This window comes from Gadus morhua, chromosome 17, assembly GCF_902167405.1.
Source record: "Gadus morhua chromosome 17, gadMor3.0, whole genome shotgun sequence".
Taxonomy (NCBI): Eukaryota; Metazoa; Chordata; class Actinopteri; order Gadiformes; family Gadidae; genus Gadus; species Gadus morhua.
The window spans coordinates 18,264,355-18,277,055 of record NC_044064.1 but is presented as its reverse complement, the minus strand read 5'-3'; the positions used below and the strand labels follow the sequence as shown (position 1 = coordinate 18,277,055).

The 12,701-nt window shown below is 43.3% G+C and overlaps 1 protein-coding gene across 2 annotated transcripts in view; it reads right to left on the bottom strand.

Moving 5' to 3' along the window:
* The window catches only part of dpp10 (dipeptidyl peptidase like 10), a 251,431-nt gene that overhangs the window by 51,797 nt on the left and 186,933 nt on the right, over positions 1 to 12,701 (bottom strand). For both annotated transcript variants that reach the window (XM_030338686.1, XM_030338687.1), the window contains exons 7-8: positions 12,449 to 12,530; positions 10,257 to 10,377 (exon numbers count right to left, since the gene is read on the bottom strand). In XM_030338686.1, coding sequence (XP_030194546.1) covers positions 10,257 to 10,377; positions 12,449 to 12,530 — 203 coding nt within the window. The remainder of the gene's footprint in view (positions 1 to 10,256; positions 10,378 to 12,448; positions 12,531 to 12,701) is intronic.

Below are 12,701 nucleotides of genomic sequence, written 5' to 3'. Positions count from 1 at the left end.
TGCTTGGCAGGGCAGGATCATACAAGGCCAATGCTGAGCTGTCCACCAACAGCTGTTTCAACACCCTGAAACACTTGTCAGCCGCATCAGTCCAAGTCTGAGTCACTGCGAAGGACGGTACGCAGTGGCTCAACCACAGTTGCATAGTTGTGTATGAATTTGTTGTACCATGAAAGCATGCCCAGAAATGAACGCAAGGTGCCTGCATTGTGTGGTGGAGGTGCTTGTGCAATTGCTTTAACATGTTCTCTATCCGGCTCGATGCCTTGTGCGGACACCAGAGGCGGAGTGGCCGTCGGGACGATCGGGAGATTTCCCGGTCGGCCGGCGAGGTCAGGTGGACCGGCCCACAATTGTGTAGCGGCCTGCGAAGTCAGTTGGACCGGCCCGCAATTGTGTAGCGGCCTGCGAAGTCAGTTGGACCGGACCACAGTTGTGAGAGGCCGCGAAGCGTCTGCAAGCCGGCCCTGAGCATAATCTATTCCCCGTCAAGACGCCGTGAAAATCCCCGAAATAAACAATATATGTTTTGAGAACATCCAACCAATATTTATACCACTTGCTTACTCTCTATGTTTCATTCATGTTTTTTTTTATATATTATTTATTTTTACTTCATTTAAGTAAAAAGCCACCGGGAGGATTCTCCCAGTGGCTATTAGTGTCCCACTCCGCCCCTGGCGGACACTAAGTAACCCAGAAAGCGCAGACTGGACTGTCTGAACTGGCACTTTTTTATCATTGAGACGCAGACCTGCATTTGTGAGCCGCTGTAACACTTCTTGAAGTGCAGTGTCATGCAGCACTTGGGTGCGTCCAAAGCATATGATGTCATCTAGATAGTTGTTCACGTTTGGAACACCTTGCAGGACGATCATCTTCTGAAAAGCAGCTGGAGCTGACGCTAAACCATAAGGTATCCTGTAGAATCGGAAAAGGCCTTCATGGGTTACAAATGCAGTCAAATCCCTACTATCCGGATGCAGAGGAAGTTGATGACAGGCACTCTCAAGGTCAATTGTGGAAAACATGATTGACCCAGCAGGGGTAGAAAGCATCCATATGTGGTAGAGGATGACTGTCCACAACTATGGCTTTATTTGGTTCTCTGAGGCCAACACACATTCTTGTTTTCTTCTGTTTCACGACGATGGGCAGTTCTGACAATGGACAGTGTCAGAACGATAACCTGTTGAACTAGTGGGTTTGTGGTAGGCTACACCACGGGATGCATCTGCAGACCACGGGCACATAAATAAAGGTAAGACGTGATATTTATTGCTTAAGATTTGCTGGTGCTGTGGCAAGTTCTTTTGTGTTTTTTGCACTCAAGTGGTCGGCTGTTTTAACTTGCAATTGTTAGTCGGTGGAGTCAGTCACTTGTTGACACAGAGTGACTTTTGGTCATTCTTGCTTTGCTTGAATTCTGGGGGGGAGTGCATGAGTTTTGGTCAGAATGCCTGATGTAGGCTAGATTGGATGGAATGCGTGTTGTGAATTGAGAGTAGCCAGCTCATGATGTGATACAGCGTTCAGCTGTGCAACAAATATATTTTTCTTTTTCAATCTTGACGAATTCTGTAGTGCTGTCTGTAGCCACACGTTTGCGCCTTCTGAACTTAAACACGCAGTTAATTTCCTTTCCTAGCTCCTCTTGTTTATGTTGGTAGCCTAGCCATGTCACTTCACATTGTCAACATTGGATACATTGAGCAGAACATAGTGGGTCATATGTCCGATGCGTTTTGGAAAAGTTTTCTTCATGAAACGTGCCAGACAGATTTTGTATACATTTTAGTAATTAGCTACATGGGTATGCCGTCTTTCAGAACCTTTCATTACCGGCACTAAAGAGCGAAAAAAGAATGCATCCTCATTGTACCCAGCACTTCTGAAAATACACATCCGAATGCGTCTCTGTCCCCAGCACATTTCAAACCAAACTGACGCCCATGGACTGGATGTCCTCCCTAAGACGTAACCAGGGCTGTAGTGGAGGGTAAACGCACATAAACGCCGTTTACGCACGTCTGTAATTTAGGAAATAGCGTTTACGCACCTCTAAATAGCGTTTACGCACCTCTAAGTGCCGTTTACGCACCTCAAAGTTCCCTGTGCCTTGCATTCTGCCGTTGGAATAATCGGAAAAATTTGGTATCATTTTAAAACACCTAAGAAAAAGTTTCATATTGTTGAACAAATAAAAGCTGTAGTCTGAATCATTTTCATCTGCGCTGTAGGCCTATGATATTATAGTCTGTGACCCTCCAATCAGTGCCTTGCGGCTGCGGCAGCGACACCAATCAGTATGTAAACACATGGCCCTACGCGTTGTGGATTATCATGCCTGCCTACCTGTCATTAATTAGCCATGGATGTCAGGTGATTTTTAAAGAGACCTTCGAGTGCTCCCACTCCAACAGATGCCCGAAAAAGGCCTCAAGTGCAAAGTAAGACTGAAGATGATCAATTCACATGAGTTGTTTTTGTGATTTATGAATCAATTTTACTTGACGAACTATTAAATGACTACGAGCATTCAGTTTGGCCAAAGCGTAGTCATGCTATCCGTGTACTGCCCATGTCAAAATGAGCAAAAGTCAGTCAGAGTTTTACTATCCATATCAAACTTCGGTTTTGGCGTATCAACTTCGCTATAGCTCGGTCGCTCCTCAATTTGGAGATGCGAGGTTGGCGGTTGCAGCCGTGAACTCCGCGGCTAAACCGTGGATCAGGCGGATGACGCGACAAAAAATAAATTCGGGCTGTTGGCGGTTAAACCAATAAAAATAAAATTATTTATAAATATTTTTATTTTATTATAAATATTTTAATTTTATTATTTATTTTCTTTAAAGTTATTTTCCCAGCAAACTGGCCTGTTCCCCTAGAGGAACCGTATGGGGAATCCAAGGTGAAACAACTTGCCCAAAGGTTCAGACTTGATGAGAGAAAAATTCTTGAAGGCTATAGGGATTTCAAGGATAACTCAAGCATCATTCCAGAAAACCTTGCACCACTCCTGAATATCCACCATCTCATTCCAGTTAGCACTGCTGAGTGTGAGAGGGGGTTCAGCTTAATGAACATCATAGTGTGCCCCCTGAGATGCAGTCTGCACATGGTCACAGTGTCGTCCTTGATGTTTATTCAACTGAATGGCCCACCACTCACAAAGTTCAATCCAACACAGTATGTGAAGTCCAGGCTGGTGAAGCACAGGGGAGCCATGAAACCCAGAACACGCCCCTGCAAGGCAGGACCTGACGTGGAGGACAGGGAGGCCCTCTGGGCACTACTGTGAAAAGCATGCATACTAATACACACACATACACACATGCGATATATAGATAGTTCTTAATCTACACATACTTTTCTTTACTGTTGAAATTTGAATAACTTGAATAAACTACAAACACATTCATTGACTGTCATTGATTGATTTATTATGACTTTAATTTATAACATAATGGAATATAGCCAGGCTAGCCTTACAGAGTCGCAACACTTTGCGTTGCGTTGCGTCGAGGTCGGTCTGATCACAAAATTCATAGTTTACCCACCTCTAATTTGACCACTACAGCCCTGGACGTAACTAATTCAATTTGCAACCGTTTATCTTCGTTCAAACCATTTAATATATCTACACACTTGTATCTTCAATAATATCCAAACGGCATTTCGATATCATTTATACTTTCTTTAGAATCACAATTTTAGTTTGAAACCGTCATATTCGGCCGCATTGAAGCCATCTGCCCATTCTGACATTCAAATTACATAAGACGTCGTAACTCTGTCAAATTTCAACAGTTTACCTTCGTTCAAACCATTTAACAAATCTACACACTTGTATCTTCAATAATATCGAAACAGAATTTCGATATAATTTATATTTTATTCAGAATAACAGTTTTAGTTTCATACCGGCTTCGATTTCAGTTGGTCTCATTGATTTACGTTGACGCTGGAGCATGAGGACGTTCAGCAGTGTTGCCAGATTGGGCGGGTTTCCCCTCCAGATTGGGCTACTTTGGTCGGACGTTCAGGCAGTGTTGCCAGATTGGGCGGATTTTCCCGCTCTATTGAGCTATTTTTAATCACTCATCGGCTCGCCATTCTCGCCAACACACACACGCACACGCACACACCCTCACACACCCCAGCAGTGCAGGGCAATACAGTGCAGACCTTTCCGATTCTTCAGTTCAATTAATTTTACATTTCTGCATTTTTTTACATTTATAGACAGCCGTCTCATTCCCGCTGCTTATTTGCTTTTATTTAGTTTTATTTTATTGGTGCTGAGATCGGGCTGCCAGACGGATTAAATTGATGCGTTGATCACAGATAGCATTCAATTAGGCTACCTGCAGAGCTGAAGCTGCCGAAGTTTGTCCGGGACGGATAAATAGATTCATCCACAACTGCTTGCTGCTGACATGGCCACATTTGCTGCTGCATTTAAGGACATCTATAGCTGAGGGATCGGTTGATCATCAGCTGAGCTAGTTGGTCGGAACAGGTGTGCACGGCGTGATACCCACTCATCTCCAACCCACACTGTGCCTGTTGATTGGGAGGGGAGCTTCATGAAGGCCTTAAGGTACACTGCCTCTGAACTTTTGCGATTTGCTTCCTATGCCTCTATCAGCGATGAGGTTCGCACCCTCTGTATAACAGCGAGGATATCCCTTCGGAAGCCATATATTCATCGTGGCTCTGGTCGCATCTCCCGGTGCGCCACAGAGACCGCCCCTTCCATGCGCTATGCCTGCAAATGGCCCGCCACGCAAGCATCGCCCTCAACACCGAGCAGAGGAGTGCCATCCTGTGCCCTCCACCACTCATCACCGGCCTCTGCACGCTTTCCAGGTGGAAACACTTCCACCCTATCGCACATCTTGGACGACTTCAATGGAGCTGCTGAGAATGTCACATCCTCACCATGTCAGGCTGCACCTGAACCGCCGCAAGACCTTCATCCGATGGTAAAAGTTCTCACAGCTGGTTCACCACAGGAAGTTCTACAGCATGCACAGGACCCTTCTCCCGTCAAATTTGCTTTATTGAATCCATGATCTATCCGTAACAAGACTTTCATTTTAAACGACCGCTTCACGTCCCATAACCTTGACTCTTTGTTTATAACGGAGTCTTGGCTCAGCAGTAATGACCTTGTTCAACTGGGTGATCTCTGCCCTCCTCACTGCAGCTTCATAAATTCCCCTAGGGCTACTGGTCGTGGAGGTGACCTGGTCACTGTTTACAATGACAACTTTAAATGTAGAATTGTACAAATCGATATGTTCTCCACTTTTGAGGTACAGCTTGTAAAGATAAATGCACCCTCCTCTGTGCATTAGTTTACCGACCACCAAAAATTAATTGTAATTTCATTCAAGAATTTGCTGATCTACTATCTTTTATGGCCTCTCGCTCTGAAAATTTCATGATTTTAGGAGATTTTAAGATTCACATCGGTTGCCCATCAAAACCTTTGGTTAAGGAGTTTTTATGCCTTGTGGACTCTTTCAATCTTGTGCAATCTGTTATGGCCCCGACACATCAGAAAAGCGACACATTAGACCTAGTATTGTCTTATGGTTTCAGTGTTTCCAACATAAAAATTATGGATGTTGGGGCTCTGATCATTTTTTGATTTTATTTGAATCTATTATGTTTTGTTCCCCTTTATCTCCCCCTAAGTCCTATTCCTTTGCCCGTTCTATTAATTCCACCACAGCCACAAAATTCTCTAATACTTTCATACTCTCTCAATCACCCACTATCTCTGTTGCTATTTTCACCTGCTCTGACATTGAAGAATTAGTCACTCTCTTCAATGCATCCTGTCTGGAGACCTTAGACTGTGTTGCCCCACTAAAACAAAAGCGGGTCAAAACTATCACCACTCCATGGTTAAATGCCATTACCCGTTCTGTCAGAAAATCCTGCAGCAAAGCAAAGCGTAAATGGAAAAAAGAGAAGCTTCAGGTATTCTATGACATTTTTAGGGATTCTCTAAATATCTACCAAAACTCTGTTAAGACAGCAAAGGTAGAGTATTATGCTCAGCTCATCAACAATAATGCTCATAGGCCAAAAGTTTTATTCAATACCATAAATTCTATTTTAAATCCTGCCTCTATCTATTTTAAATGAAACCTAGCCTTGAGCCCAGTGACCTGAAGAATTATAGGCCTATTTCTAAGTTACCTTTTCTGTCAAAGATATTAGAAAAGGTTGTCCTCTCTCAGGTTTCTTCCTATTTGAGTGCATTCAATATCTGTGAAAAATGTCAGTCAGGCTTTAGAGCTCTGCACAGTACGGAATGTGCTTTGCTTAAGGTCCAAAATGACATTCTCTTAGCAGTTGGTTCTTGGGCCCTCTTGGTGCTTCTTGATCTGAGTGCAGCATTTGACACCATCGACCATAACATCCTATTAAAACGCTTGGAGGATGAAGTTTGTCTCCAGGGTTCTGTTTTGCAATGGTTCTCCTCTTATCTTAGTGATAGATCATTTTCAGTTAGTTTAGGCAATTTATCCTCTTCCTCTGCCCCTATAAAGTGTGGTGTTCCTCAGGGTTCCATTTTGGGCCCTCTTTTATTCTCTCTTTATATGCTACCCCTTGGGTCAATTTTTAATAAGTATAACATTCAGTACCACTGCTATGCAGATGACACTCAGTTTTACCTTCCTGTTAAAGTGGAAATGAAGCAATGAGAACTGTGACCATTTTTTGGTTGCTTTTTCATTTTTGAAAATACATGGATTTTCATTAAACCTGAAATTCAAGTAGTTTCACTGGAAAATCACATGTTGACAACGACTTTCGCCACTAGGGCGCGGCCATGTTTTAAAAATACATGCGCTACGTCATGAGATCAGAATGATTAACGCTTTCAAATAAATATGTAAAATCTTGGAAGAAGAACAGGGGGGTCATTTTGTATTGCCCCTGGCTGTTCAAACGAATATTATCGGGTAAAAGAGAGCGGTAAAATAGTTCATTTCCATGTCATTCCTGTCAAGAAACCTAAACTGCTCCAAAGATGGTTAGCTGAATTGAAACGCCTCAGCCCCCCAATGGGACCAGGGCAGAGAGTATTTAGTGACCACTTTATAGAGGCTGATTACATTGAAGAGGGAGCTTTTGCTGAAGATGGGAGATTTGTTCGCCGTCCCACCAATCGCCTGAAACCAGATGCTGTGCCAACAATTTTTAATTTTAGTGGCTATAGTGCTGGAGACAAGGACAGACCTAAATCTGACCCGGGCGCAGAGAAAGAGCGCAGAAACGCGCTTGCCAGGCAGAGGAACGAGAGGTAAATGTAGCTTCTACTACTAGAGAAACAGAGAAATAAGTACACTCACTGTTTGAAGATTGTCTTGTTTGCAGACTAGCTCGCTCCATGCTCTTGATAATTTCTAATCCATCGCCAAAATAATCCATTGTTATCGGAAATAATCCATTTGCAAACACCGTCGGTTGCACTATTTTCGCATATTCATGTGCACACCCAAATGGCACGACAATTACTTGTATCATGATATGAACGAACTGTAAGACAGGGCGGTAGCCCAGCTGCTGCACCCTACTACTTTTCATAGCTGTAAACAACATCCTGTGGACGGGCAGAGCCGGGAGATGTCAGTCATTATCTCCTCCACATTATCTCCTCCATATATGCAGTATATATATATATATATATATATATAACATAATAATAGCACCACATAAGCACCACCGATGGTTTCCTGTGCGCTCAGATACATCTCTCTCTCCTTCATCTATTGCTCCTCCATAGTCAGGCTCTGTTGGGGGCACTAAAACTCCCACTGCTCTTACTGGCTCAAAAGCATAGGCAATTGGATGCCTGCCCTCATTGGTGGTCCATATCCATTTTGTTTCTTTTAAAAGGACAAACTTAAAGGAGGCAGAGTGTGGTTAGGAGGAGTTCAGGTTATTCGATTATCATATTAATCTGCTGTCTAGAAGTAAAAATCATAACTGGTTGAAAAATGTCTGGGAAGAGCTAAGCGCTGTTTCGTCCTGTGATACTGTCATATTAATACTGAGGGTCTAAAAAATGTAAAAAGGAAAAACTTAAAGGAGGCAGAGAGTGTGGTCAGGAAGATTTCTGTTTATTAGATTATCATATTAATCTGCTGTCTAACAGACAAAAATATAATAACTGGTTGAAAAATGTCTGGGAAGAGCTAAGCGCTGTGTTGTCCTGTGATGCTGTCATATTAATACTGAGGGTCTAAAAATCTTAAAATACATCTATCAATATAATGCAACTTTAATTGTCTTTCATTTACAGATTTATTTTGAGAGAATGTTTTATGAGGACATCTGATATAACCATCCAGAGCAAAGGAGATTTTGAAAGTATACACTTAGGGTGCACTCACACTAGGCCATCTGGCCGTGGCCGTTGGCCGTTTTCACACCTAACCGTGCTCTACTGGCCCCATTGTTCTCTGGCCTTCACTCACACTAGGCCATCTGGCCGTCGCCATTGGCCGTTGCAACTGTGGCCTGGCCACGGTAGGCTCTTGTACATACGTCATCACGTCGTAACTCGTAGCACGTCATCACCAAGTGTCAGCTGCAAGGACCATAATAAAGTCTGCCGCTGTAACGTTAAAATTGTACCGGGGGCGAAAATTGTACCGGCCTACGTCATCAGTTGTTGACAACTTGACAACTGATTGGGTTGTCCGTTGCCGGGCAGGTTTCAAAAAACATTCGGCTCATGTTCCCAAAGACGAAATAACATAATACAAATAACGGACCGCTAGATAACACTTGTTTTTACTTTATTTTTGTATTGTTTAATCGAATTTAGCTAGTAAACTGAGTTTTTAAAGCAGGTTTCAAAAACCATTCGCGCTTATGTTGCCGAACACCAAATAACATAATACAGATAACGGATCGCTAGATAACACTTGTTTTTACTTTATATTTGTATTGTATTGAATTGTTTAATCGAATTTAGCTAGTAAACTGAGTGTTTAAAGCAGGATTCAAAAACCTGTCTTGTCACGCTCAATGAAGGAGTGCAATGAACGAGCATGAAAGTTCGCGAATGTTCAAGAACCTTCCTACGTCATTCGACGCGATCGCCCGTTGCCAGGCCACAGACGATCGCGTCGTCTGTTGCCAGGCAGGTTTGGAATTTGTCAACAACTGATGACGCAGGCCGGTACAATTTTCGCCCCCGGTACAATCTTAACGTGACACCGCCAGTCAGAGTTTTAACAACAATGGACAACAACAAAGAGAACATAGTTCGCACTTTGCTGAGTCTGTTGCTTATTTGGATCCGTTCTCAGATAGAGCCCACTCTCACTGATGTTTTTTTCGAGTACGCAAACAAGCGTAAACATCGCTTGACGCCATGTTTACCGTTTACCGTTTCATAATAAAGGCTCGTCGCCGTTATTATGTCCATGGTCGTCGCATGGACTATACGTCATCCAGCTCAGGTTGCGTAGCCGTGCGTGTGCGCGTGTCGGCTCATTAGCATCTGTACCGTGGCGGCCCGTACGTAGCAGCACACCTCTCCCAAGTGGCCAAGTTGGCCTGGCCTGGCCAGACTGGCCACACTCACACTGGCCGATTTGAGCACGGTTAGTGTGAAAACGTCCACGGCCACGGCCAGCTGGCCTAATGTGAGTGCTCCCTTAAAGACACCCTGGCCTCCCTCCCTTGGGATGGTCTTAGAACAGTCCCCTGACAGCCACATATACCCTTTTGTTTTTTCTTTTTTTGTCAGCGCCCTTGATTTTTACTTGCTGTTACAATCAATATATCATTCATAAATCGTTAAAAGAAATGCTCCTCAAAATGAATTGCCCGACCCAGCTTTGACCGGTTCCCTCTTTAAGTGAGACACAGGGAGATGTGCACCGTCCACAACCATGCTCTTAAACCTTCTGCCTCACCTCAGAGCAGTGACTCTTTGAAGTCGCTTAATGTGTTCCCGCTTGCAATGAGCCCGAATCCAATTCAAGCTTTCCAAAAATACACGTTTCTTTGAGATTGCTGAAATTAAAAGCTTATGACATTCTTGTTTGATTAAGTTAAGACTTTGGAAAGCAGGGCTTTTGATAGTCCTAGCACATGCCCTGCATGAAATAGCTTGTAACTAACTAGCTGTTGCGTCGCGAAGCCTTGTCTTTCAAATTTAATTGGACAGACAGGAGGGTATGACTGAGTTAGCGGCAAACGACTTTGCCTACCTTCGTACAGCCAATCAGCAATCCCGTTGAAGATGACCCCCTCCTTCCCAGAGGAGGTGAGCCGGAGCGAGTTGCTCTGGACGTCGGACTGGTAGTAGATGTTGTTTTCAAAAATATAGATCTGCATGGGGAGGCAATCAGTTACAATGTGATGCATATCTAATATTGTAATGCAGCAGGGGCTGTATTCTGCTGAAATTGGTTCAGATAATTGGCAGAATTTTGGTATTTTTCTTTCCTTTTTATGAAGCCTGATATGTAATTAAGCATAACAGTTTATTTGCGGTACAGTTGAGAGTGTAAGAATTTGTCATTAGTGTCATCAAGTGGGCTCCTCTCTTTGAAAGTGCTGTAATTGCCTCCCCCCACCTTTAGATGAATTAGTCAAAGAGCTCAACACTGCAAAACGCTTTCACATAAAGACGCTGTTTCATGCCTGATAAGAGTGCTTTTAAGGGGTTTGTCCTCTGGCAGCCCTGCATGAAAAGTGATACCAGGTGGTTGAATTAACCAGCACCATAGGATCAGCAGTTCCTTCCAGCAGAGGTATCAAGTTCATCTTGTGAAGTCACCACCCAATTTAGCTTTTGTGCCAAATTGCGTATTTCTTATACTTTTTTGCCATGTCTAGAAAGCCAGATGTCTTAGGCACTGTCAGTGGTATTATCTTACAACAAAAGTCCCCATAAAGACTGTTAAAGTCAGGTCGATTCTGCCCTGAGCATCCAGTGGACTGAGAACTGGGTCGACTGTCCAGAATAAACACAGCAGGAGGCACCTATTTATGGAATGAATATTGTTCTTTCATTCTTTTGATCCGATTTTCATGGCACCCACTGTGAATGTTCAGGACTTTAAATACATGCCATTTTGAGGAAGTTACCTACTAAGGTGGTTGAGGATTAAAAAAAAGGGGGGGGGGTTTCAGGGAATTGGCAGTTATAGGGTAAGATGACAACATGCCCCCAAGCAGGGCTCCACATAGAAGAGCATTGAAGCTCAGTGTGTTACAATGTACAGGGAGAAACCCAGCACAGACCAAAATAAAGGTTTAGTTTAGATTCACAAAATGAATCATAGCATTGCCAAATTTGCTGCATCCAAAGAAAATGATCAACGCATCGGTAGGCCTCACTAATGCATCTCCAACACCTGTCCTGTCTGATATGGAGTCCCAGCTCGTGGCATGTGACATGATTTTATTTTCTATTGCAAACCATAACCAATTGGGAACCTCCCTGAAAGGGAAGACTACAATAGTTCCAACAGAAAAGAAAATAGGGCCACCATTTGTAACTAAGTAGCAAGTAAGTAACATGCCCCTACCATCTTCCCAAAGCACCATCATAAAAAACTATGATGAAACGATGTTAGAATCTCGTTCTGTTCCCCTGCACATTCTTAGCTAATAGCATGCAAGAATCTACGGTGCAAAGAAACACACACACACCAAAACCTTACGTGCATGAACAAACAGACGCACATATGTGAGCACAGGCACAAACTCACACACACATACATACACACACACTCACACGCACACAGGAATCCCAAAAAATAATGACAAATCTTCCAAGGTTAGCATATATATATACACATACATATGAAATACAAAAAGTCAAAGTAAAGAAGTCGAAATTTGAAATAAATCATAAAATAACCATGACATGAGACGGAGAAACACTGCACAGATTCTGCATTAGCATTCCTGTAAACAAGTGGACCAGCTCTTACACCAAAGAAGGAAAAACATTTTAAAAATGCACTCCATTCTAATACATTCCAAAGAAGAATTAAAAAAGAAAAAGAAAATAAATCCTTGAAACAGAACTAGCTTAAAGCAGGAGCAGAGTGGGGCCCTGTGTGCTGGAGCCAGATGAGTGAGGTAGAGGTGGAGGAGGAGAGTGCACTAGAGAGACGACACGCGCGCGTGTGTGTGTGCGAATGCATATGGATGAGTTTTTGCTTGTGTGTGTATGTGTGCGTTCGCACGTGTCCGTTTGGGCATTTTCTCTGTGGGTCCATCTGTGTGTGGATGCATATGCATGTGTGTGTGTGTGTGTGTGTGTGTGTGTGTGTGTGTGTGTGTGTGTGTGTGTGTGTGTGTGTGTGTGTGTGCGTGTGTGTGTGTGTGTATGTGTGTGCGTGTGTGTGTCTATGTGTGTGTGTGTATGTGTGTGTGTACCACTCACCAGCTGTTGACCCTGAGTTCCCCAGGCAGCGTACTGCAGCACAGAGTTGACGACCTCTGGAGGGTCTAGTTCCCATACCTCACTGGAGGAGCCCCGAAAGGTAGAGAGAGAGCGAGAGAGAGAGAGACAACACACACGCACACAGAGAGAGAATTAAAATCTAAACCATTAGACTAGTTAACAACATGGCAGCGTATGGCTAAGTGAAAATTCTTCATTAGCTTAAGAGTCAATGAGTTAAATTATTGTTTAC